The 27,367-nt window shown below is 43.2% G+C and overlaps 1 protein-coding gene across 6 annotated transcripts in view; it reads right to left on the reverse strand.

Annotated features, from left to right (window-relative positions):
• The window catches only part of plxna2 (plexin A2), a 142,607-nt gene that overhangs the window by 49,751 nt on the left and 65,489 nt on the right, over nucleotides 1-27,367 (reverse strand). For 4 of the 6 annotated variants that reach the window (XM_085345287.1, XM_085345283.1, XM_085345286.1 and 1 more), the window contains exons 4-9: nucleotides 20,946-21,046; nucleotides 8,290-8,413; nucleotides 5,620-5,773; nucleotides 3,451-3,547; nucleotides 1,745-1,859; nucleotides 474-674 (exon numbers count right to left, since the gene is read on the reverse strand). In XM_085345287.1, coding sequence (XP_085201413.1) covers nucleotides 474-674; nucleotides 1,745-1,859; nucleotides 3,451-3,547; nucleotides 5,620-5,773; nucleotides 8,290-8,413; nucleotides 20,946-21,046 — 792 coding nt within the window. The remainder of the gene's footprint in view (nucleotides 1-473; nucleotides 675-1,744; nucleotides 1,860-3,450; nucleotides 3,548-5,619; nucleotides 5,774-8,289; nucleotides 8,414-20,945; nucleotides 21,047-27,367) is intronic. The other 2 variants (XM_085345288.1, XM_085345284.1) reach the window with 1 other exon arrangement.

The following is a 27,367-nucleotide window of genomic DNA, read 5'->3' on the forward strand; positions in this document are numbered from 1 at the left end:
GACAGCTGGGCAGGAGCTTGAGCTTCCCTCTGGCCTTTATTGATGCTGTGCTTAACTGCCTCCCATGCGCTTACTTCTAGCCTGACTTTCATTGCCCAAGTGTGTTTTTGTGTTTGTGTTTGTGTGTGTGCAGGAGAGAGCGAAAGACTGGAAAGTAAAACATGCATGCCTGTGGTACCTCTGGGAATATACTACAGAAGTCAGCAGTATATTGACTTCTGAAGGCAGACTCGTGCTACAGTCTTCTTCTGTATAATTATCTATGATGATGGCTACTATTTCTCCACTAACTAAATAACATACACACACACACAAGCATACACATGGTATGGGATTCAGGCCATTATCTGTTTTTGTATACAGTATTTAAAATGTGTGCGTAATTATATAATGGAGAATTACAGACAAATCAAATTACACATCATCAATTTCACTCATATTGTCTCAATGTGAAAAGGCACCGCACAACCTACCGAACTGTTCTGGCACTGTACACTGGAGCTGTTGAAGCGGAGGGCAGTGACTCGGTGGCTGACCCCCTGGATGTGCAGGACGCACTCATAGCCCCGCTGGCCAGACTGGGGCTGTGGCAGATTCTTGGCCTTCAGGGTTATAGGCTTCACCTCGCCTGCTGGGATCAGAATTTCCTCAGAGCGCACTAGCTGGGGACAGTCCTGGAAGGATAAAGCAGAGAGGGTCCACGAAAAAGAAAAACGTTCCACTTTCATGTTTAGCAAGACAAGGAGAACAAAAGAACTTTGCAATAATGGTGAAAAAGGAGGATGATTATAAGTAGGAAACACAATATGTGGAATTAATGTGGAAATTAATTCTAAGTTAGAATTTATAACTGATTTCTGTGACCTTGGAAAGCTATGAGCTGCGTTGAAATACACATTCTCAAGAGAGGAATTATGAAACTGCTCAATTCATCAAAACTGAGAATGGTATCAGTAGTCAGTGGTTTAAAGTATTCAGTAATAATGGAGGTCGTTGCTATTTGAAATACTCTGAGAAAACTGCCTTTATGGCTTTACACAATGAAGCTTCACTCTTAATGGCCTTTAGCTTTGTGAATCTTTACATCTCAAGTCAATTAAAGTATAGATACAATATCATAAGGCGATATTCAAATATACCTTTAGATTGTAGGGTTGCTAAAATAAAATAGCTGTTCCTGATGTCATAGAGAAAGGCTGGTCTTAATTCATAATTGTGAGTACTGCATCTAATCTTACCACTGAAGCTCTGTGTGCCATGCACAGCAAATACATATGAACTGAGGCAATGCAAGCGGGCTACTCATATATGTACAGAAGAGGGATTATTAACAAGTTTTTTTAATACAAGTGAATGGGTTTAAATGAATAAAGGCAAACACTTAAAATCCCAGTAGTGTAAATGTGCATAGCTAGTGACATAGTGATCATTATTGATGTGGTCAAAATGATCTTGTGTCATTGTTAAGACATGTTAAGCTCAGTAACTCCAAGGATAATAGACTGTTAATTGCTATTGCAGAGAACAAGAGCTCTGAATGAGTAGCACCACTTCAGAAATAGAAAAGCTTAGATGGCTGTCTTTCTGAAGACATGCCCCGAGGCTGACACAGAGCTGAAACGCAGTGCAGGAGGCAGGTAGAAAGAAACCAAGTGCAAATATGCAAAAGGAAGGGTGAAAGAGAGAGAGGAAAAGATGGATTAGGTTATAAGTCCGTGTGTCTGTGCATGTGTGTTCCACCAACCTCAGAAGCGTTGACCCGTCCCTCCTGGAAGGAACAGCTGGAGGGGTCATGGGTGCACAAGTTGCGGTATTTGCACCAGTGGCACCGGAAGGCACTGTTCACACATGACAGACACCTGCAGGAACACACAAACACACACATGCGCACACACTGAGTGAAAGGGGGAAAAAAAAAAAGAACAGTGCAGTCAAGGAGGGACAACGAGTTTGCCAAAGTAGGGGGAAGTGCCACATAGGAAATGAGTTCATGTCCCAAGTGGGCACCTGCTGTTGTTGTGCCCTTGTGGTTGGCACAGTACCTAATAGCTGCTAGGCCAAATTCTCCCTGCATACATTTTCCTCTACCATATATTAATACGTGTGACATGTGTGAATAGGACACCACAATCACAATAAGAAAGAGAGAGATGGAGAGGTGGAGTGTTATACTAGTAAGATAGCAGTAATGAGGATAAACGTGCACTTTCCAACACTGTATATAGAAACTATATAGATGAACAGAAGGTGAGATGAGTCAAAACAAGAATGGCCAAAGAAAACCAGTTGATGGGAAAATACTAGGTACAAGACATGCTATTCTGCATGTTACTAAAGCAAACCAAGGCAAGCACAGCACTCACTTTTAATAGACTGTGATGAGATTTTACTGTGCTATGTATTTTTGAGCAGTTGTTCAAAAGGGGTGGGCTGGGGGGGGGGGGGGGGGGGGTTGTCACAACTGGTTCTCTCTTTCGTTGTCTCCTTTTTGCACATATGCTCATTGTGAAATATTATCACTGAGGCAAAAATCATCAGAGTGATCTCTGTCAAGAAGCCTAATTTGAATGAATCGGGCTGATTCACTATCAGGAATATACAGGGAACGATATGTGCAATAAGAGGGAAGTAACAGGAGGTGGCATTACTGAAAGGATGGTGTATGCCCTTTTCAAATGTATGCATATTTCTTCGCGTGTGTGGCTGTGTGCACTCTGTTTGTCATCAGTGATTAACTGAGCTGATGTGAGAGTTGGTAATTGCATTCTGTGCTACTCAGGCAAGGTTCTCAAATAGCAATATGAAGAGAAAGGAGACAAAACACGAAGAGAGAGATGCAGAGTAACACTGCCTGCTTTTATCTAGCAAAGGAGACAATGGCTAAAACATTTTGTTTTAATGTCAAGGGGAGAGTCAAAGGATAATTTGACATGGTAGGATTCCTGAACCCCTGTGATACCCTTTCTCAACTACTCTCAATTCAGTGATACTCCCAAGTCAATGAGGCCTTTGAATCTCACACAAACAGAATCTGCCACACTGGAATGAAGCAAGCAATTGCAAAGGCACCGCAGACACTAAGATCTCCAATCCAGGGATTCAATTCAACATCACTCAATCAGGGACAGACATGGCATGAAAATGGGCATGAAATCCCCACAGAAGGCCTGTTAGGCAGAAAGCAGAGTATTTTGTAGTTGAGCATGTTTGAAAAGAATGCTTCATTAACAACACAACACAGATTCTTCCTGTGTGGACCGCAGGGAACAGCAAGCGATCAGATTACATTAATTTTTACAGGGGATATTTTTAGGGGACTGGGGCAGGCTAACGTTAAAGACAAATAGTGATTAAAGTCCCACAGCACTGATTCGGTGGTTTCGGGCAGCAGCTCTGGGCATTGTTCTTGTCAAAAAAAGAAAATGAATGGACTCAGAGAGCGATACTCACAGTTGGTGGACACTGCAGTTGTAAAATTTGACCTCTGTGCTGATAAGCATCTGACCGGTCTCCTTAGAATTCAACCTCAGTTCAACGCCTGACCAATCTGAAAGAGAGGAGACACGACATCAACCTTTATTTAATCTTTTACTGTTACAGAGCAGTGAATATGTTCGCACTGTTTGCGTAGTTGTGAACAGCAGACTGATTTTAGTTTTAGGCTTATTAATATTTTTGAAACGAAGGTTGTTAGCACACATACACACATCACTTAGAAAGGTATTTCTTGTGTAGTATTGCATATATTTAAATATGTAACATGAAGGAATACTGCTTGCATTGAGCCTGTGAAAATTAAATACCTGAATTTCAATCTCATACAGAACCATTTAATCAGATCCAAATTTATTTACCTTCACTTTGCTGAACAGAGCTCTGACTGTGTTTTGTGAAAAAAAAAAAGCCACATTATCTCTCTCTGTCAGAACACCAGCTCCATAAATATGTGCAAGTGTCTGTTTGTATGTGTCGAGCAGCCTGAATTTCAGATGACATTCAGTGAGTAGGAGGGCTGACTGACCCTTAGTGCTCTGTTCTCTCCACAGCACCTGTTGGGAATCAGGATTTGTTTCACACAAGTCTCTATAGCAGGCACATAACAGACTTCTACTAGTACATATTTGTCTCACAGGATCTGATAAAGTCATATAGAGGTCATATCTGCACAAAACTTCATCTAAGACCATTTTATTTAGTGGACAAGGGTGCCAGCTATTTTCTTTAACGAGTTCAGTGTCTTCACAGTTTATCCTGACCTCTTCTCCTGCCCCTTCACATAATTGTATTTTAATTTGGCCTCTCTCCTGTATTTTCCATCAGTCTCCACCTTCCAAGTCTTGATCTCCCCTCCCCCTCTTCCTTTCTCCTTTCTTTCCTCTGTTCTCCTCAGATCAAGTCACCACGGCACAATCAGTGTTGATGTGCAACAGACAGAAGACTTGCTAGGGGGACAGGTGACGGAGGTCAGGAGGAGGTGGCCTCAGGGGAAAGCATGTGAAGTAAAAACAAAGGTATAAACAGCTGGATGGATAGCTTGATGGATGGAGGAAGGTCTTACAGGGGGGATTGGCTGACATTTACCTGGGGGAGAACATTCATATTAGTGCCTGATGCCCTTGTCCCCATGGGAGTTCTGGGCAAACAGGTCTGTCATTTACTCACAGGAAAGAGGATTACCAACCCCCCAAAACACACATTGACTTCCATACACTGCATATTATATATTATTCAGGCAGTTTAGTTTTGTTATCCTGCAGCCATCTTTCCTTGCAAACAAGAGGCATTTATTGTCAAACAACAGATGTTAATATTCACAATGATATACACATTTGCAAATAAATGAATGCCTGAGCCAGAGTGATATATTTGTGCCCTGTATTTACAATAGAAGTTCATGAGATTTCCAACAATCATATAAGAGAGGTTATTGGCATACCTTTACACAAGATCTAAAAGCAGTCTTCCTTGTTTATTCCAAAGAAGGTGTCATGTGACATGCTTGTTTTGTGGAGTTCAATAAAATTAGCCAATTTCAAACTTTCAAATTCATCAGGTACCAGTGGAGGTAAAGAGCAAACACACTGTCTATGCCTTGGCTATGCAAAGACTGGAATCCATCAAATCAACTTACTCCCTCTAATTGATCCCTGACTGAAGAGTAGACCATAGGGAATGGTCTACGGTTAGACCATGGACTAGTGTTAGTCCATCCCCTATTAGGCAAATCTAAGGCCAGACATTAAGTGCAACGTAGCTGGACCACAGGCCAGGGGATCTAATTTGGATCCTCAAGCAGATTTAAAGTAGCCGGGGTCATGTGTTAGCACAGTTCACAGCAAAACAACCTGAATCCTGTGGGTGCTTGTTATTTAGACAGCCCCTGAATAAACTGGGAGTGCTGGATCACTAAATATGTTTCAGAGTTTGTACACGTGCAGCTGAACAGTTAGCCCAGAGATTTGTAAATGAGAGGGAGGGACATATCAGAATCCAGCAAAGGCTGTGTTTTGATGAGCGTATTGTTGACTGCACAGGAAAATAAGCATTTTCACAACTAAGCCATTCATCAGCTGGCATTGCATACATGGTAATATATGTGTGTCTGTTTTCTGTATCTACCTTGGTCAGTGGGGATGAGGGGGACATCTTTAGCAGCAGGAGATTTGCAGAGTATCTGGTTGCCATTGACCTGGCCCTCTACTTCTGTCAAGTTGCCAAACGAGCAGGTGATGCCGGCAGAAAGGTCTGGTACGTCGCTCACCTTCACTAGCAGCTGCAGATGGTGTGAGACATGACAATGTTCTTAGTAATGAAGTTTGTTGTACACATTTTTTTGAGAATGGATCAAAATGGACACTAACACTAATGAAAACAGATAAAAAAAATTGGTAAAAATTTCCTAAAACTTCCCCATACCTGGAGCTGATTTAGAAGACTAATGCGTGATACATCAGATAGGGGAAAACACATAACCAACATTAACAGTTGCATCTTTGATAAACAAGACATGAAAATCTGAGATGAAATTATAAAAGGAGACAGTGGCTTAAATTCAGCAGCTCTAGTCAGGATGAGAAAAGAAAACACTGCTGTTGGCAAAGCTGTCCGTCCACTTTGCCAAGAACTGTTTCTGCATCTTAAAAACAGCATAATAAGGGAAAAAAGGTTTATTTAGAAGCTAATCTTATTTGTTTCTAGAAGGCATCATTCCAGAGGTAAATATCATGACCCACTCAGAAGCAGTAGAAGCTACATGGAGGAAAAAATGGGGAAAAAATATCACATGGCAAATTCTACTTTTTCTTTTACCTTTCTTTAGTATTTAGAAGGTGAGACAGATACAGGAAAAAATACACACAGAGACACTCACATATGAGATGCACTACACAAGTGCCGATGCACATAAAGGCGATTGAAGTCATTCTCTGGAGAGCAGTGACACTGTGGCTGGAGCATTCAGCTGCTGTTCCTATAAATAAATGTATTCTGTGCAGGGTATGTGATCTGGCTCTCTAGCCAAGAGAGGCAGTCTGGATAATTATCACCATGGCATTTCACAGCCTTGTTCCATTAGCTGTTATTTTTGGGCCATACCGTTTGAAGTTTCTCTTTGTTTTATCTGCCTCTCACTAAACACCGCAGGGCTACTGGGACAGGCAAGGCAGCTGAGCAGCTTAACTGTAGGTCTTTTAAGAGATGCTGACTGTCTCAGTGGCTGACTACACTGCCTCCCTCGTTAGCTGGCTTGTTCTGTTGCCCATCAAGAGGATGGATGATTTCTTTTATTTTTTTTCTGCTGAGGACCTCTTGTCTTTCCCTGTTTTACTTTCACCATGTTTGTGTTGCTTCACTCTGAGGTGTCAGAGAGATCCTTGATTACAGCAATCACAGCAATCAATGTCTTTTGTTCAATGCAGAATTCCCTGAGTAACCTCTCTACAATAATTAGCTCTCATCGTCCTCAGACACACATATACAGATAAACACTCAAAAATTGCTTATGCAGAAATTGTCTCACACACAAAAACACAGACACAGTAAGCTATTGCACAAAATAAGCTTGTTTCTGAGAGTTAAGATTTTGCTCTTTTCGTTTGCTGGCTTCCTTTCACCACGATGGTGGTGGGGGTTTTTGCTGCTTGGCAGTCACCATAATTGGTTGCAGATTTCAGCAAAGGTAATTTCATTGTTTTCACTGCCTTTTCTATCTGTCCTGGTGCCCACTTCAAGAAGCTGCGTTGTCATGGTGATAGCAGTCTACCCCTGTGGAATTTGTGAACTGTGTGAATTTGAGTGTTTTGTGGTTGGTCAGATGACCCCGTTTCTGATATGACAGCAAAACGGGGGGGTTGGTGAAACTGTTAAAATGTAATAAACTGCTGTTTGCAAAGTGGACAACGGGGGCCAGGTATGCTGAGCATTGGCTTGAGGGTGAGATATAATGTGGTGCAGGGTGAGTCAGTGCAAGAGCCAACTGCATGTTAACAAGATTTTTATTTTTTTTATGTTTAACCACATAAATTAAAAGGTCAGCTCACCAAAATACATCTATAAAGATGTCTGGAGAGGAGTGCTAAAGAGATCTTCTTGGTTCTTGGTTTTTTACTTGCAATAAAATCCCAAGAAATCATTTAAAAATCTGTAATGCAGCTACTCTCAGCTTAAAGATTCACATTTCAGTCCACTTAAATTGTTCTGAACAGCACAAAAGTATTTCATGTATCCTAATACATCTATAAGTCAGTGTCTTACATCTCATACCATTTCAAACCAAAGACATTTTTCTGAACAGGATGTGCATAAAATGACCCATTAATAGTGTGGATTGTGCATAGATGTACAACAATCTCCAGAATCTGGACAGGCAGATCCTTTCACTGTTGATCTTTGCGTGCTTTTACTGAATCCGTGTAGAAATACTGTACTGTACTCAACTGCACTCGGACAACTTTAACGCCTACACACCCACCCACACAAACATGTCTTGGCACACATATTGACTGCTCTGTAAAAAGTGAGCATATGTATGCTGAAACGCCCACGTAAAGCCCTTATGAACCTTCCCATCTAATGTTTATGCATCAACCAAACTCAAGACTAGATGAACAGCTATGTGGGATCGTTTAAAAACTTCTGCTTTTGTTGCGTGGGTTGGAAATACGTAGATAGCAGCTAATTTTTCATTTTTGACTTTGCAAGCAGTGGTTGATATTGCAGGTATGTTGTATACTGTGTGTAGGATTATGCATATGTGTGAGCGAGTGCTTGTTTGTTTGTGTGCAGACTTACATGTACGCTAGGTTCTGAGACTGCAATGCTGTCTGGATACACGGTTGCCTTCACACACTGATTGAGCGAAGCAGCAAAACGGTACGGCTCATCTGCACGTTCACATCGATTCCTTTGAGAGCATCTGAACAGAGAGGAGAAAGGACCGAGATAGAAAGAAGTTACTGATATTTGCTTTTCAATGCCATCAGTGATATTATACAGCACTGAAAAAAATATGCGCGTCGGATATGATAGGAAATAGAGGAAAAACAACTTATTCCATGAATAAAAAGTTACAAGAAAAAAAAAGTGCCGCCAAAGGAATGTGCAATGAAAATATGTGAAAATGAAACTTACAATTATAATGTAACAATTATGACTGGAGGGCAAATGAGAAATTGTGACAATTTTAAACTCCTTCCAAAAACAGACGGAAGAAAGGAAGCATGAGGATTGTCAAAGATGGTGAAGACTGTGTAGGGAAAGGAATATTAAACAATGCTGTAACAGAAATAAAACAAATATCCCGCAGCAGTGCTGTAGGGAGATGTAACACTGTCACTGTCTCAACACATTAATAGCCAACTTTTGTCACCAGCCACTATATGGGCACTTACGAGTCCATAATCATCCACCTTTCGATGTTTCCCATGCTTGTTTTAGGACATCTGAACAGATCAGTAATAACCTACAAAAAAAAATAAAAATCACACCAAACCCTTGGGGCTTCTTTGCTCACTTTTCCTTGTTTTGTGCTTTTCTGTGTTAGTCATCCAGATTTGTTTATTTTGTGATGATCAAGGCTGTAAATGTGACATGCTCTACATTCTGGCTACAAGTTATGTTGCTGTTAACAGACTGTGTTTCTCTCTTGTTCCGCTAAACAGATGGCAGGCTGAAAAATTATTTTAAACATTTTTGCTGTCTTATTGGATTGGTTAAAAAAACCAGTTACAAAATAGCTCATTCTCAAAGATATCTTATGAAACTCACATCATTAATAACAGCTGATCTCTATTATAAACATGTAGGTGACTGGCTATGCATTCCCAATAAACTGCAGCGACAAGTGGTGGCACAGAAGTGGATGCACAACACAGCTAGATTGCTTCCTTCAATCTCAGCATAACTCTGTAGATGTAACTAGTACAAATTACAAGGCGTTCTCTCATAAGAGATCTTAATGGTCAGACTGCGTATCAAGTATCACAAGAAACTGCCACATCTCTCATTAAAACTGTGCCACCTCCCACCACTTATTAAAACTGTGCGGTCTCTCCATCCCATTACACCAAAGCCTCTCTATCCTTATCCAACCCAGTTATAGTGTCTGGCTAACTGGCTGACTGGTCACAGTAGCTCTAATTGGACTCTAAAGGGTCAGCTGCTGTCCATGGTGCTGATGTGCCACTACAAGCTCTGCTATTCTCTCCTGGTTGCTCTGTGCGTGTGTGTGTTGTGTGTTGCACTGTGTGCTCCGCACCGTGTGCTCTGCGCCGTATCATGCTTCTTAACCACATACTCTCACATATACTGACTCTAAGCTACATCTTCATCCACAGCCTCTGTGTGCAATTATGTTGTCAGAAGTCCACACTACTAGGCACACCAAGACACACACACACACTAATATTCCAAGCACTCCCTAGGGAATTTAGAGAGCAGAAAAGTGTGGAATTATTATAGTAGTGAGAAATCTCCCACTGGGAAAGGAGGGTCACTGCAGCACTTTTTGATGATGATCACCTGCTTTTCCCCTTCACTACTTTGGTAACTATACTTTTTAATATTGATGGTTTTTTTCTTACTTTACCTTTTCATTTTACACATTTGACCGCACCGCTGGTTCATTTGCCTCGGTCTTTCTCTTCCCCTCCGTCTCTCTCGCTATTATCGGCCCAAGACACTCCTTTTTGTCTTATTCTAATACAAGTTGAAATTAGTACACCTTTCTTAGGCAAGGTATTACTCTGCCTGCAATTTGGTGATTCTTTTACATTCACAATGGCAGGAGAAAATGATACTTAATGTGCTTTCAGGTGTGGGCTGCGGCACGATGTTTTATGCATGTCTCCAAGCTGTATGGGTACAGATGCAAAAACCTGGGCAGTCATTAACTGACAAAAAGCTCTGCATTGATTTTCCTCAATGTGAATCTCTCTCTCTTTTTTTTTTTTTAAAATAAAATTCATTTCAGTGGGGTGAAGTAAGATGAGAGTGCAGCAAGGGGGTGAGGCAGCGGGGGTGGAAGGCGTGCAGGATGGCAGCTGTTGCCATGGTTTCAGGAGATGGCCATTATCTCTGTGTAGTTAGCTGACCCCTTGCCTCTCTCATTAGCTGAAGTGCATGCCACTGAGTGTTGACTACAATCCTGCCTTCCTCATATTCCCCCTTCTGACCTCCTGCCTTGTAGATCTCCCTTTTTCTCCTGTCAGTCAGTAGTTTCACTCATGCTTAGTGTCCCATCACTTCATACAACAAGTGTTCTCTAATGCACATCTTCCATATGCAAAGATGGACAAATATGTTTATCTTTTTCAATTTCCTGTAATAAGCAACTGAAAACTATTTTATTCCAGCCAGAGCTAGCGGCGTCAGATTTTGGTTAGGCTCCTTAAGCCCTGTCCAGGGTGCTGAAGTAGCTGCATGCACCATCATTAGCTCTCTCTGGTATCAACAAGTCTTCTGCAGAATACAAAAGAAGTTGTGAGTGGCAGTCCCATTTTGTGCAACCATGGGAGGTGAGTTGCTAAAATGCACCCTAAAATTGAGTGGAGAATATTGTTTACTACTGTAGCAGTGTGTTTGGGCTACACCGTTGTTCAGGGTGTAAATCTGACATAGTATATGCAATCTAATTCACTTTTAGAAACTTATATCTAATGTACAGTGTAAGGTGTAGTGTTGGCCGAGGAAGCAATTTCTATAGTTGGTAGGGGTTAGGATAGCAGACGCCAGAAATTGGGGTCCATTCCACCAATGTCTGCATCTTATTCTGTTGCCTTGGAGAGGAAATTACACCGTCATCTCTTCTCCACCTTGTCTTGACAGACACACAGACGCACGACTGGTAGAGAGCATCATCCCTGCATACAAACTAAAACAGACACATACGAGGGCATGGCCACATACAAATCATGTATACTCAAACCCTCTGGAAATTACATGTGCATAATAGCATACAGTGCCTTGCACTTAATCTTTCACACATTTAATAGACAGCATCGAATAATAACATAAACACACGTATGCACACACTATGGTCTTGACAGCAGAGAGCAGGAGAGCCAGGCCACCGGGAAAGATTGCCGTCCTTCCATCCCTCCTCCCTTTCCCCTACAACATCTTCAGTGTGAAGACCTGTCTGATTGTAGCTCTTGGTGTGAGCACCGTGTTTAAAAACAGGAGGAGAGAACAGAGGGGGAGCCACTTTAAAATCACCTTCCCGTTCCACCTCCCCTCATGAGAGACAGACGACATAAGGCTGCGGAATTTAAAAGCACAACAGGCATGCTTTGGTGGCAGGGCAGGGGGATTGGGGAAAGGAGTACAGCGGGAAGCTATAAAGGATGTACAGAGAGACTTAACTGGATGTATATTGAATATTTGATGAGCTTAACAAAGCTTTACTAGTTTTAAGAGGCAACCCATAATGTTAGAGAATTGCTGGCAGGATTTGCTTTGAATGGGAACCTAGACTGGGGACTGTGTGCTTCATCAAATAAACTTGTTAATGTAAATGTGCATAAAGGCTGACTGCACTGGGTCTTTGGCTTCTTAATATGAAAAGCAGACTCAATAGGTGAGCAGGGATATGTCAGGCTGTGCTGTACTGTGCTGGGTTGCTCTCTGTGTGACACACACATAGCTGCACACCCCTTCTTCAGTGTTTTATCCTCACTTGAACTTATCCAGTCCATTTGTTTCTTACTGGTCCATTTTTAAAGTATAGGAATACATTTAAACTTCAAGAAGTACTAAAGGAAGTGAAAAGGGAAATAGTAAACTCCTCAGGGCTTTGGCTGACATGTACTTTGAAACCCAGAGTTCATGTCAGGGGTCAAACCAACCACTGTAGCTCTTAGCCTGTCTCCAGTGGTGACTGACAATGTCACAGCAGGGCACTGCCCAAAGGACCCAGAACACATCAAGACCACATCTCATTCAGTGTATCTTGAAGATCTTGAAACTACTGTGGTGTAAATTCAGTGTGTTTATACAAAACAAGAACAGTAGAGCACCCATGGTCAGATGAACAAACATGTCAAGGTTTATGCAAACCCAGAGAATTTATAAAGAGACCATTCCTCAGTGCTCAGCATCAAGCTATAGCTTTTCTTGTGTGGGCTGAGCAGAGAGCAAAAGAGAAAAAGGGAAAAAGTCAGTGGAAGCATTGCAGAGACGGAAGCATCTCAAAAAGAAAACAGTCCTCATGAACTGGAAAAATAAAAATAATCTTAATTCTAACCAATATAGAAATTATCTATTAGATTACATTAGTCTTGACACAGCCTCTGCCACCACATTAGATCAATTGCTCTGGGCCCCTTTTATCAGCTCCATCACCTAGTGGGGGTGGGGGGTCATAGTTTGGTCCCGCCTTCACTGTTGTGATTGGTGAGGGGGTAGGGACAGGCTTAGGGCGTCGGGGGGTTCCCCGGAGGCATCTTCCTTGGGGGGCTCAACCCGGGGTAGCGGTCACGTCCGGTTGGGGGCTCTGTTGGCTCTCAGGTGACTGTTTCCTCGCGGCTGCGTGCAGCGGGGCTAGGGGAGGGTCTGTGCTGACGGACGTGGGTTACTGACCTGGCAACCTGGCTGCCCCTGGGTGGGTCCGGGATGGGCGTGAGGTTCTGGGGGCGCTCCGTCTCTGGGCTGGGGCCCGGGCCGGGCCTCGGGGGCTTGGGTCCTGGTTGGTGTGTTGCCGGGGTTGTGGGCGGGTGGGTGCATGGGGGCCCGGCCCTGGAGCAGGGTGCCGCCGGTGCGTCGAGCCGCCTGGGGGGCTCTTCAACTGGTGGGGGGGATGGTCACATCTTGCAGGAGCTTTCTTCTCTTCAGGAACTCTCTGCAGGAGGGGGAGATACAGGAGAGGTGGAGGAAGATCTCAGCCTGGGCGTTTACCGTCTTATGTAGTCTGGAAGATGTGTGGATGGTGGGGTGGGTGCAGTTTTCTCTGTGGTGGGGTTGGGTGGACTGTCCAGGGCTCTGTGGAGCCGGAGGGCGCTACTGCACTGGGCCCCGGTCTGATGGGCCTGGGCCCCCCTTCCCTGGCGGGTCGCGAAGGGTGGGAGTGCCTACTGGGGTCAGCGGGGGAGCTGGCCCCAGGGAGGGGTTACCTGCCCCTCCCTTCCTTCCCTCCCCATCTCCAGCTGCCTCCCTCTTCCCGCTCCTCCACAACCACCCACACATGCAGGGCCTTGGAGTGGGGGTATGTCACCAGGGTGCAGAGGAGGCTACCCCCCCCCCCCGTCCCCTTCTGGCTGCCTCTGCCTCAATTTTATCCCACAACTTAGACATTCACATTATTCACACTCTCATTACACATACATATAGGATCTTGGGGGTGGGCACAATCACGGAGTCCAAATTACCATCAGGGTGTATACCTCACCCCTGACGTCGTTGCCCACCTCTCAATTTTAAATACACTTAGTCATTGAGGGCTAGCAGGAGGGACTATGCGCTTACCTGCTGCTCCTTGGCAGGTAGCTCCATGCCCTCCTGGGTTTTAATTGCACCTTAGAACACATATGCATCAACACTACAATGAGCGGGTGGAGGGAGGTTTGGAGTCTTCTCCCACCCCCATTCTCTGCGGCCTGCTGGAGCGGGAGGGCTAGTAGGAGGAGTTGGCCGTCCGACTGCGGTCTGGGGTGTGGGGCCTCCCTGCTGCTGCGGAGTCGGGGTGGTCTGCCTCTCCCCACCGCAGGGAAAAGGGTAACACCACCTGGGTCTGGGTGCAATTCCCCCCTCCAGGGGCAAGGGTACCTAGACCCGGTTTGTAGAGTACGCTTGGGGAGTGTGATTGTGTGTACAGCGTCTCTTTATGTCTGTCTCCACGTTGGTTGAGTGTGGAGTGAGTGCATATGAGAGTATGAGGGTGGGAATGGATGTTTGTGTCTGTGTGTGCCTGTATTTCTGTGTCTATATGTCAGGTTGGGTATCAGACGCCACCTCTCTGGGGACACCTCAGGCCCTCCAAGGTTTGGAGGCCTATCTCCACCCACCACCACTTCCCCTGCCGGTGGCGGACTCCCTCAGGTGTCGGTGTGTTGGTGGTTCTTTGTGTCTGGGGGTGGGCGTCCGGGTACACACCGGCTCACTCCTTGGCGGCCGCTTGTCGGGGCCTGGGGCCTGGGGCTCGCTCGGGCCCCTTTGGAGGTGGGGTGCCCCCGGCCTCTCGGCCTGGGGCTCGGTCACTCAGGCACAGCTGGGGGCCGGCGGAGCTCACGGGCGCGTCACTGCAACTCCCCCTGACTTCTGCTCCGCGGCTGCTGGGCGAGCCCTCATCTGGGACTCTCCTCAGCTCTTACTGGAACAGTGGCGCGGCTGCCCCTCTGTTGGTCTTCCATGGTCTCTTGTGTTCTGGGGGCCTCTGGATGTCTGGAGTTTTGATCTCCTCCATACCCGCTTCACACCCTGGAGGACGGGGCTGTGGCCCCCCCACACTCCCTAGCAGATCATTACATGGAGAAACCTTTGGAATGCAAGCATGCTGATCCACACAGGTATGCACACATGGGTATTCACAGACGCGGACTAAAGCTTTCTTGGCTGCTGCCTCAAAGCACACTGTGCGCTGTCTATCTTGCGTGCTGCACAATATCGTTTATTATTTAGTAAATATTGATATCTATGACTAGCTAGTTTATTGTGATGGTGCTTTGTTTTCTCTATTATTATGTTGCTCTTTGTTGTTTGCTGTCTCCTCTGTTTGTTTTTTTTTTTTTTTTTTTTTTTTTTCTCCATACAGGTGACCCAGGAGTTCTTTTTTTTTTTCTCTCTCTTCCCCCCCCCTTCTCACCGTCTCTTCTCCCCTTTGGTTTTCTTTCTTTTTCTCCCCCTCTTTCTCTCATTCATTCCCCCTGTCCTATTTATTAAAAAAAAAAAAAAAAAAAAAAGCACAACAGGCATGCTTTGGTGGCAGGGCAGGGGGATTGGGGAAAGGAGTACAGCGGGAAGCTATAAAGGATGTACAGAGAGACTTAACTGGATGTATATTGAATATTTGATGAGCTTAACAAAGCTTTACTAGTTTTAAGAGGCAACCCATAATGTTAGAGAATTGCTGGCAGGATTTGCTTTGAATGGGAACCTAGACTGGGGACTGTGTGCTTCATCAAATAAACTTGTTAATGTAAATGTGCATAAAGGCTGACTGCACTGGGTCTTTGGCTTCTTAATATGAAAAGCAGACTCAATAGGTGAGCAGGGATATGTCAGGCTGTGCTGTACTGTGCTGGGTTGCTCTCTGTGTGACACACACATAGCTGCACACCCCTTCTTCAGTGTTTTATCCTCACTTGAACTTATCCAGTCCATTTGTTTCTTACTGGTCCATTTTTAAAGTATAGGAATACATTTAAACTTCAAGAAGTACTAAAGGAAGTGAAAAGGGAAATAGTAAACTCCTCAGGGCTTTGGCTGACATGTACTTTGAAACCCAGAGTTCATGTCAGGGGTCAAACCAACCACTGTAGCTCTTAGCCTGTCTCCAGTGGTGACTGATAATGTCACAGCAGGGCACTGCCCAAAGGACCCAGAACACATCAAGACCACATCTCATTCAGTGTATCTTGAAGATCTTGAAACTACTGTGGTGTAAATTCAGTGTGTTTATACAAAACAAGAACAGTAGAGCACCCATGGTCAGATGAACAAACATGTCAAGGTTTATGCAAACCCAGAGAATTTATAAAGAGACCATTCCTCAGTGCTCAGCATCAAGCTATAGCTTTTCTTGTGTGGGCTGAGCAGAGAGCAAAAGAGAAAAAGGGAAAAAGTCAGTGGAAGCATTGCAGAGACGGAAGCATCTCAAAAAGAAAATCAATGAGCAAGCAAGAGATACACAGTAGGTTGTTAGGATCATTAACTGTATAATATGTTGCCTGCCTACATATACTGTACACACTGGTGCAGTATTTCTGCATGTTGCCAACCTGTATTAGCTCTAGTTGCTAGGAATCTATGGAAATATCGATAGATCTGCATGTTTGTGATCGATATCTCATTAGGCACAATTGGGAAGATGGATGCAGCTTCCCCCTGACTGCTAACTGAGGCTTTGGCTGATGAGTTGGCCATTAGACACACAATCTGACATTCACAATGGACTGAGGCAGCCATTTTCATTGCTAGTCTAATTGGTGTTGCCACTGTGAAATTAGAGGAAATTTTATGGTCGTTGGGTGACACAATTTGCAGCGAAGTAATAAACATGCCACATAAACTAGGGAACAATAATTTAAGAAATAAGTTTGTGGGGTTTTGTGTGTGTGTCTGTGTGTGTGTTTTAGCAAACATGCATGCAACGCCAAATATGACTATTTTCTAGGTTGATGTTTCCTGCTTCAATATATGCTGAACACCCACAACTTTAAAACCAATGACAGAAAAGTAAATAATACTAATCCTCTTGTTACACTGTACCGCCCAGCTGGAAAGCCTTTGGTATTGATATTTGCATGGGTGTTACCTACTGTTGCAGGCCATTCACAACCCCCCAAAGGCAATAATATTCCCAAGGAAGATTATATGGACTACTACATCATAAAAACAGCTTAAAAAGTCAAATTTGATTCCCGAGCATGACCGCCAACCAAACGTCCGAGGTCACGATTCAAATGAGCAACAACAGGATGCAAAGGAACAAGCCCAGTCCAGAGAGGTCCCATTCCCTGAGCCACAGGACCCAATAGATCCACTGCTAGACAGGTAGACAGGCAGGTACCTGACCCAAACTGTTTTGTGGTTTACTGAAACAGATTTGGGTGGATTAGCCACATACAGTCAGACACTAATGCCGTGTAGTAGTGACATATTATTCTACTCAGAATAAAATGCTGACTCATTCTCTGCTGGAGTCTACTATACTTCTACCCTTTAAGCTGTCACCCTCACAACAAACACTCATTTTGACACAGAGAACGGAATTCCTTATGCTTATAATACATTACCGCAACCAGTCACTGATTACAACATTAGTAATACTGCAAACATTATTTAATACTATAATGGTAAAAAATTTAACCTTGAACCTGGTACCCTTTTGGACATAACTCAAACTTGTTACTAATCCTGACAAATCTCAACAAAACCATTCAGCCTCTCCCGGAATGTTGGAGTGAGTTGAGAGGATGGAAAGAGACGGAGTGATATGGGACATTTTGAGATGGAAAAGCCTCTTTTGGGCATGATTAGAGAGCTAATCTAACAGCAGCGAGATGCAGGCTAAGGGAGGGAGAGGGAAGGGGGGCGGGAGGGGAGCATCACCATAACGCCATGTTTTTGGATTGTGGTCAGACGAAGGCTGAACTACCCATTCACAGGACAGCGACTGAAGAGCGCTCGAGATGATGAGCTCCCTTTGAGCAGCAATCAAAATGCTGCTCCGTTTTGTCGACCGATGAGTGTACGAGAGCATCAAACACTCTCTCCCTCTTTCATTCTTCCCTGCTCATTCTTATCCTCACTCTTTTTTTCCCTTTTTGGTCTTCGTGCATTCAGTGAATGCCTAGCAGCTGCTGGTAATTAAAGGACTTTAGAGTCTCACACCACATTGGATCAGAGGTAGAAGAAAGAGAGTAGAAAGACAGGGAAGACAGAAATGCCACTTCTGGTCATCTCAGTGCCTCCCTCTCCCTCTGCAACATTCTCTCCTCCTCATCATTGCTAGCCAAACTAATGTCTCTCCGTGTTCCTAATTAGCCACCTTAGAATGCCGCACTTCAATGAGCATGCACATGCAAACATAAAGGAAATAGTAGTGGGTTGCGGGGCAGGAGTTGGAGAAGAAAAGAGGATGGATATCGTGGATGACAGCTGTAGAAGGAAGGAGGAGGGTGATCAAAGCAAGGGGTGTTTATATGTGGCAAGCCAACCATCTCTGGAGTGTGGAAGGGCTGATTCCAGAGGGGAGAGTGTCTAAATAGGAGACAGCAGTGAGCCACACTGGGCTGAGGAGATCAGTAGAGTTGAATAGTTTAGAGACTAGCTTTGCTATTTGGGTAGTGGGGAAGATGCAAACATGGAAAGAGGGAAAGATAACACAAAATCAACAATGGCTTAGACATGGATGACAGAGAATTGGAAAAATTGAGGGAAACGGGGGATGATGGAAGAGGAATCACAGCTGAGGAAAGAAAGAAGGCTGGCAAGAAATTTAATTTCTGGGTGTCTGGGATGAGGGGGGTGCTTCACCAGAAGGGTGCAGCTGCTTTTCCTTAGTGGTATTTGACAAATATCTTCTTTAATTGTCAGTTATATTGTGCATTCATGTCACCACGCTAACTACACTAAAGCCACAAACTGGTTTATAGATAATTGTTATCCTTTTTATGCTGTGCAATTATGTATGTTTCATTTAAAATCCTGTACAAATTTCTTGGCTTTCAGTTAATAAGTGGGTGTTTTGATGAAGTAGTCGAAGTGGACAAGATTACATCATCTCCTAAGCACTCAAGCAACACTCATAATTCATTGCAGCTAACAACACGAGATGACATTTTTCTGCTTTTTCTGAGGTTTCCCTGTCTGATGACGTATATATATGAGCTGCTGTGTTGACAGAGGTGTGTAATTGTGAGTGGTGGCACGTCGGCTTTGTGCATGAAAGAACAGGCTGAATAAGGCAATGCTATGTCAAGACATATTCAAAAAATACTTGCTTCAGTGTTTGTTGCATCTTCTTTTTGTGCCACCTTTGCCAAAAGGTGGACAAATTGTAAACTTTGTAGAATCTTTTTTGTAACCATCTGTCTTTTTTTTCACCAGGTATTTATGCTGTGTTTATCATGCAGAAGCTGGATATAAGCACCAAAACCGATATTTCACGTTAGAACTGTTGCAGAAATCGTAGCTCTTTCAATACATTTGTAGGCAGAACCATATGGAGGCCTGAAAATGCAACAGAGAGAAAAGCTAACCATTCTCCAAGTAACTTTTTTCCTCTCTGCGGCAGCATAGCTAAAGCTGACAGGGGTCCTGCGATACTCTTTGCAGGGTCAGGCTAGAGAAAGGGGGATTAGGATCAGAGACAGGTGGCAAAACCGTTCGCTGTATTGAGAGGACAGATGGCTGATCTTACGCAAATCAGGGTGCTGACCTTTTCTCCCAACAGTACAGTACAGTGATCCACATGAGTGTTTGTGCATGTACATAAAAATCGACCCCATGTGCACTGACACATGCATGAACCCACTCAAACGTAAGCCCTCACATATTTTCTCGAGAAGCAATTTAAACACCAAACAGCTGTTCCCTCATCACAGCTGGCTTCCAAAAGCCATTCACCTTTAAGGACCAACACCTTTTACATGCAGTGGACTCAGATTCCTATCAACGTGAATTATTCTATCCCCTACCACACCTACACAAAAGCATATGATTAGCAGTCTAGCATGGAGGCTTATGTTGTGTTAAATGATCCCTGTGTGAAGGCACGCAGACTGCACAGAATACAGAGCTTTCGTCAGCCCCTCCTGCTCTTTGCAAGCACATGCTGAATTACCTTGTCGCTAGGCAATTATTTGTCCTGTCCCAGCTTTGGAGTGATGTAAATTACTTTAAGTGCACTTTGCAGGGGCTGCCATCATGATAATGATGATTGCAGCAGTGCTTTGACACACACACAAATATTCAGCTATACCTTTACAGAGTGGGTCTGTATTTAGGGGGGCTTCAAATGGGGACACAGTAACTAAGAAAAAACTCCAATAAAATCTGTGTACTTAAGAAACAAAGCAGGAGAGGGAGTCAGAGCTGAACATCTTTCAGCTTTTTTTTACTGTTCAGTATTGTCTGTATTCCACTCTTTTACATTGTTTCATCTAAATATTCACATATCAGTTGCTTTTTCAGATGAATACATGCACACGCATATTTTTCCCGCATCCGTTTCTCCCTTCTTCCTGTCATTTTGAAGGTTAATTTTGTTGCAGTAATTATTGAGCTCCAGCAGGTGTCACTCATGCTTTCTATGCGTATTCTCTGATCTTTAAACTTTCTGATTGATCTCTTTGGTCTGTTGTTGCCTGTCTTTTTAAATTCCATTCAAACATATATAACATGAATGGCATCATTTCCTGTAAATATCAAGTCATGTCAGAATAAAGCTGCAATGACAATGGCAGCAACAAGAAGCTCTGAACCATCTCTGAGGCACAATTATCCATTTTCAGTCAGATGCTGTCTCCTTTCCTTAAACTGTATCTCATCAGAGACAAACATTAGGAAAATAACCTGTCTGCCTTTGCGTGGGCAAAGTGAGGGCCATTTTGAGAGACATCTAACAAAATCTGTCTGAACTGAAAAAAAATGAACAAACACAACAAACCACTAAATATGGAGCGGTGCATGGTAAACAGCAGACAACTGCCCTCATGTTCTGGATACATATAACTGGTAGAAAATGGGCATATGGATGCAAATAGACATGACAGCTAATCAGGGATACTCACATATTATGAAGAACACACCAACCACAGTGTGGATCCCCAGAGCTCAGGCACTCTCCACATGTCCCGTACTGCTCACATGACTCGATGGGAACTTGGGTAACCTGCAAACACATTAAAACATCATTGTCTCAGTGCAGCCAGAAAAGCGTTACAAAATGTACAACAAAGATCTCTGAGTATGCATGTGTTTGTGTGTGAGCATGCTCAGTCCCACACAGACGCCAGTGAAACTATTAATTAATGTGCAATGTTTTGACACAGTTAATCTATGTTATGAAATGTAATAATGTGACACGCACCATTACCCCTCCATCCCTATTAAACAGTGTTATTGTTTGTTGTGGACCTGTTGCAGAGAATGATGTGCCTCAAAATGTTTGGCTACACTACGCCTCTGTATACTGATGTGTGAGATGCCAACTGCCCAAGCAACTGTTGCCTTTATCTTAAAGCCATAAAAACTACTGAACAGCTGGGATCAGTTGGCAAGACAAATCTGTTTTTCTGCCATCAATGGGTTTTTGTCTGCACCAGGGCATCTGTCCACCTAGGTATGGCCTGTGCAAACACACCAACACATGGACGAGTGACAGACGTTTTTCTCAAGAGAGCGTTCAAAGTACAACTTGATGACACAAGTGTAAAATGTGTTAGGAAGAGAGTTAGAGTCAAGTGTATTGAAGAGTATAACTATAACTATATCTAAAATAAACAAAGAAAAGAAACTTTTGAAATTATCAATGTTATTAAAAAAAAAAGTAGAGGCCTGCGGCATGACTGTTAAAACTGGAAAGTAACAATTAAAGCTGTACTGTAAATGTTTTTTTTAAAAATATGACAAGGGAATAAAATTGGTATTTCAGTATTACATGTTGAAAGTGTCAGCAACAATAGATATGATTAAGCGCTTCCAGTGGAAACCAAACACACCCCCATACCACACTAACCCACACACACTAACCCACACAGTGCTATTTGAGTAGAGTCGCATAAAAAATAAAATAAAAAAATATCCTAGTGCTCACTGTACGAACTTGATTTGACTGATATTGTTTTATTCAGGGTTGAGATGTTCCATAACCTATGTAAACACAACACACTAGAGAAGAACAAACTTCACAGCTTGTTTGCCAAAGTGTGCACCACAATCTGGGCCTACGTAACACACACTTATCTCCAGGTAGGTTTTATATACACAAGAGCATGAGTGTTTATGCATCTGAAGTTGTCTGTCTGATGTGGTGCTGCCGTCTCGAACGACCTTCCTTCTTTCTGTCTAGCTTGGAGGGCTTCAGAGTCAAAGGTTTCTGTGCGCTGGTGTGTGTGTGTGGGTGTCCGCCTGTAAATGTACATCTACTGTAACATGAAGCCAGAAAACCTCAATACTGCTCAGCAGATGAAAATGGCATAAGAAAAGCGGGGGCTGAATCAGTTCATTTTAGAGTCTGACACAGATTCATTTCCAGTTTTGTATGTCTTTCAGTCTCTTGGCAAGTGGCGTGTTGGATGATAAGTGCTAGCTCTGACAGTGTTTGCCCTGTTCAGATGCAAACCTCAGGATCACACCAATGCCTAATAAGTGACTCCTCTGTAAAATGTGATGGATCGAATTAAGGGTGCAAATAGCACCTTTTAAGTGTTTTTTGACCCTGTGCATATCACTCACAACTGGGTGATAATAATTGCTGTTAGCAACCATGGACTGGAATTAACTGTCAGTTAGAAATAACAGCTGGGTGTTCATCAAAATCCTGTCTTTTATGGTACACAGTGTTGAAAATTTACAAAGAGCTGACAGTAAAATTTGAAACATGCATCTGTTATTGCATGGATTCTGAAAAGTTATAGTCAGCAAACCTGTCAGATGCTGTAAAACCTGTGAGCTACACCTGTTCCAGTGTGTATTTTTCTTTCTTTGTTTAGTGCTTGCTACTCAGAAGCTCATCATAGTGTCTGCCTGGTCCTACAGAAAGACAAGCCCAGAGGACAAAGAAAGCCACTGACACGGTGGGAAGTTGACAGTTTGTGTGGCAGTTCCACCATGGACACTCCAGTTAGATTAACCCCCTGTCAATTCAACAAACTCTATTATTGTGTGTGTCTGTGTGTGTGTCTTTCTTAGCTTCGGGACAAACAGGTGGCATGCTGTAATGAGCTGCAGACGAGGTCACATCAGCAGCAGAAGCTGCAACCGATGACAAACAAGCCCACCAGGAACTAGACTTGGCTGAGGAAGCAGCAACTCAGTCTGTGTGTGTATATATCGCAAAGCCTCTGAATCTCTCTTAACCACAGAAAGTCGTCAGATCCTTCTCAAAACATGCATGAGGCTGCTGAAACTTTATACTATTACTTTCACAGAGGCCCAGACCCATGAAAGGGTTACACTGTAGAGACAGCTGTCAGTGGGGGAAAGTCAGAGAATAGTGAGGGGAGCTTAGGGTGTCCCTTATGGAGCAGTGTTTAAAGACTGACAGACACAGAAGGCTGTCAGCTGATACAGTACAGACTGAAGAACAAAAAGGCCAGAGAATAATAAGAAAAGAAGGGGAGGGAGGTAAAGAGAAAACAAAAAGATGAGAAGTGAAAAAAAAAAAAAAACGCACACAAAATAAGAGACTACTCATGTGCACTGTAAATGTGTGTTGTAAATAAATATTGCGCGTCTATGTCGCTGCGAGGGTATTGATGTTTTAGACCAGCATGGGCCAGTAGCACAGAGTGTAGGTGAGGGGAATGTGGTGTGGGAGGGTAGTGGGGGATCACAGCAGCTGTTGCCCAGCACACGCTACAGTCACTCAAAACAGCAGGGCTGCACAATGAAGCCCCTTCTCCAACTGTGAGTCTGTGCGTGTGTGTGTGTGTGTGTGCGCGCGTATTTGAATGCACACGTGCACAACGCTGCAACGGATGTGCAGATTGTTGTTGTGTTTTCAAAGAAGACCAAGAGTCCTGCATGTGATCTAATAATGCCTTAAACTTTCTCTTCCTCTAGGTTCCCAGAACACATTCATAGCCACAGCTGACCCATAAGGTAAACTGAACATTGTCAGTAAAGATGCACTGTGCGCTACTCAAATGAATGCTAATAAAATTCCAGCTTAAGATGACCCTAGCAGGGGGTTATTCAACCAAAGCGGCTACAGCAGGGCTGCATACTGGAGCGACCTGGGTGACTGACAGTCACAGTCTAAGGTTAAAACAGCTTCTTCTCTTTCAAAGCCTCACGCTGAAAAAAAGACTTCAGCTTTCATTATTATAATAGAAGAGCACTTTTGTTTACAGGAAAGTATAGCTACAGATTTGGCTAGCATTATTAATGGCCACCCTTAACATCAGGATATCCTTTTATGTATAAATACTAAATTTTTATTAACCCATCAAATTATACAACTGCAGCGGACTGAGAAGGGCATTATTTGTTAACGTCACCGAACATCTTTTTTGTGAACTGTACTGGGCAACTCTTGCTGCCATTAGAGGCCACTAACATTGTGAACTTTTGTTATGTATGATTATAAAATATAAAATTCAACTATTTTTGCTGCAGTGGCACTCAAGACAAAAAACCTCCTAAAAAACAGACAGTTGATAGTCTGGTGGCAGTGAAACAGAAGTAGTGGTATTCAGTAAAAGAGGCATTGCTTTTAGGATTACTAAAAAAACCCAAACCAATGTGTTTTGCCAGGCTGTTTGGAGTATAACAGGGGACAGAAACATTTGGATGTGGCACCCAAGTGGGGCTTACAGTGTTTGCTGATTAGAGAGCAGCAGGAACAGTCTCATCTGTTCCAAACAATCCGTGACTAAGAATGAATGGTGACTCCATTTCTGCTCTGCTGTCCTGGGAGCAAGTCATGCACTGCACTTCCGTGATGGATAGGGAGGCAGTACAGGAGCAGAGTTTGAAGAGAAGATGGAAAAGAAGAGTTTTTTGGGAGGGGGGGGGGGGTTTAAGATAAACGAAGACAAAGTAAAGTAGAAACAGCCCATTGCCCTGTGCTCTGATGGGACCAAGTCTCTGTATTGCCAGATGTGCCTCACAAGGCTGAGCAAAAAAGAGAAAGCAACACAAAGAGAAAAATCCCACCATCACCAGTAATGGAGAGGAAGCTATTTTGCAATTGTTACCAAGGTAACAGCCCTGGCTCTGACCTCAGGACCCCCCCCCTTCATCTACCACCACCAATAATCCCTCCAACCTTCGAAACCTTGAGCAGTGCACGGTAAACAGCTGGCACCTCTGGGACTTCCTGCCACCTACACCTCCTTTTAAACATGTAGACACACACACTGGCGGCTCCTCTACACCCTATCCATTTTTAATGAGAGTTAGCCAGGCTGCCACGTCACTGGAATGAGGCACATCGATCATGAACACAATACCCATTCCAGTAGAGCGAATGAGGGTAAGCATGGGAGGAGTGTATCTGAGAGTGTGTGTCTGCTTGTGTGTGTGTTTATGTGTGTAATTGTATGTGTGTGAGTGAGACAGAGAAACAGTTTGAGCCAGCTTAATGACTAAAGCTCAAAAGCAGAGCAAATACTTGTAGCTGAAATAGATGAAAACATATGAAAAATACAGGCTTATGGGTCTTTTACTCTCACAGTGACCCCGCAGCCAGTTTTTCTTGTATTCAGGCTACCTACAAGGACATCTCAGCCGTTTTTGCCTGACAGGCCACCCTTTAATCTGCTTTAGTAATCCTGCCGAGACTCTTCCTTAGGACAGCAGCTATATCTCCTTGCTTCTGTTTCACCCTGTCCTCCTCCCACTGGTCTTCTTGTCCTCAACTCAGGAAAATCTGCCCACTGTACTCTCTAGGCAGAGCCATCTCCTCTAGCTCACTGACATCCACCCACGAGGATTCACATTCTCTCAAGTTTGCATATGAAAAAAAAAAAAGGTTCACCCATCCCCTCTGACTTCAACTTGTTTTATAGAAGTTTTTAAGACTGAATATGAGAATAATTCACTTCTTCTGCAGTCTTACACAGAGGTCGGTCAATGGTTCATGTTAATCATCAACATCCATCCTATATATGGCTGGACCTGATAATGGAGGTGAGGGGTTATGCATTATGGCTGTTCCAAGGATAATCAGGCATCAAGACCCTCACCAATTACACCCAGCGTGATTAAGGACAAAATGAGGGCATGCTCTTGGATGCTGGGGGTGGACAAGATCTGATCCTTTGGTGGCCTTGAGCTGAGTTGTGCAACGATACCACAACAGCTGGAAGCTTTGATGACAGCTTAAACCCAGCATTCCAAGAGCAGATGTGTTAAAGCTATTAGTTACAGCTACAGCTACATATGAATATAATAACGATGCATAATAATACTCCACATCTTGTGCATTAAAAAACAAATGAAACAAAAAAAAAACCACTAAGAAGATACACTGTAGCTACACACGTGCTGTTCAGTTCTGAAAGGAACTGCTTTTAGAATGCTTGTTTGTTGGTTTTATTGTTACAAATGCTAGAGGGCTTTGTTACAATTCATTTGAGAGACACACATTTTGTGTAGGAATCCAGAATATTGATTTTTTTCCCCCACTGTATAACATCTATTAAAAAGCCATCTACAGGATTAATGCAGAGAAGGTTCTGGATACAGGCATAAAAACAGGAAGGATTCAGTGGAAGATGTGGTACTATTTTGTATTAGTGTTTTTATGAAGGTCAGACCCTTTTATACTGGGTGGCTTTCAAACTAACTGGTTTTGAAGTAAACGCAATAACATTCAGAGTAGGTATTAGTCATTGATTTTAAAAAGCTAACCACAGTGTGATGTAGCATAACTTAAGCAGCAAGGAAGGTGATAAGTAAATAGCATTAGCAGACAATTGAAGTTCTTTTTAAGCATACTTTATTGCTAGCATCTCCCTTTTACCATAAAACAATCAATCAGGCATGCAAAAATCCCACTGGCTTTATACAAGACTTTGCCCACACCTGACCTCGTTAGCCCCTACCATTGAACAAAATAGGTCAAACCAAATAATACAATTCTAAACAAAGAACAGGAATAAAGTCATGCATGAAACTGACAAACTCATTTACTCAACTAAATGGTTTGTAAAGTAAAACACTGCATACAATATAACTCAAAAGGCTACTTTAAAGAAAACAAACAATACTATACAAAATGAAAACCCTCCATTTGGTTACACCCAGTGATCCAATCATTGACCTCATGACCCTATATAAACAGGAAGTAGTGGGCGGCCCTTCCCATACACCCGTCTCACATACAGGACCTGAATGCACAACATGGACACCATGGTAAGTATAACCAAAGCAACATAAAGAAACATAATTTACTAGACATGTGCCTGTAAACAGAAGAAAATTCAGATGATCTGATGGTTAGTAGTGTTTGCTTTAAAACACATGCATGGATGTAAAGAATGTA

This window comes from Diplotaxodon limnothrissa, linkage group LG20, assembly GCF_057381915.1.
Source record: "Diplotaxodon limnothrissa isolate DT_005_m linkage group LG20, D_limnothrissa_male_GT1.1, whole genome shotgun sequence".
Lineage (NCBI taxonomy): Eukaryota > Metazoa > Chordata > Actinopteri > Cichliformes > Cichlidae > Diplotaxodon > Diplotaxodon limnothrissa.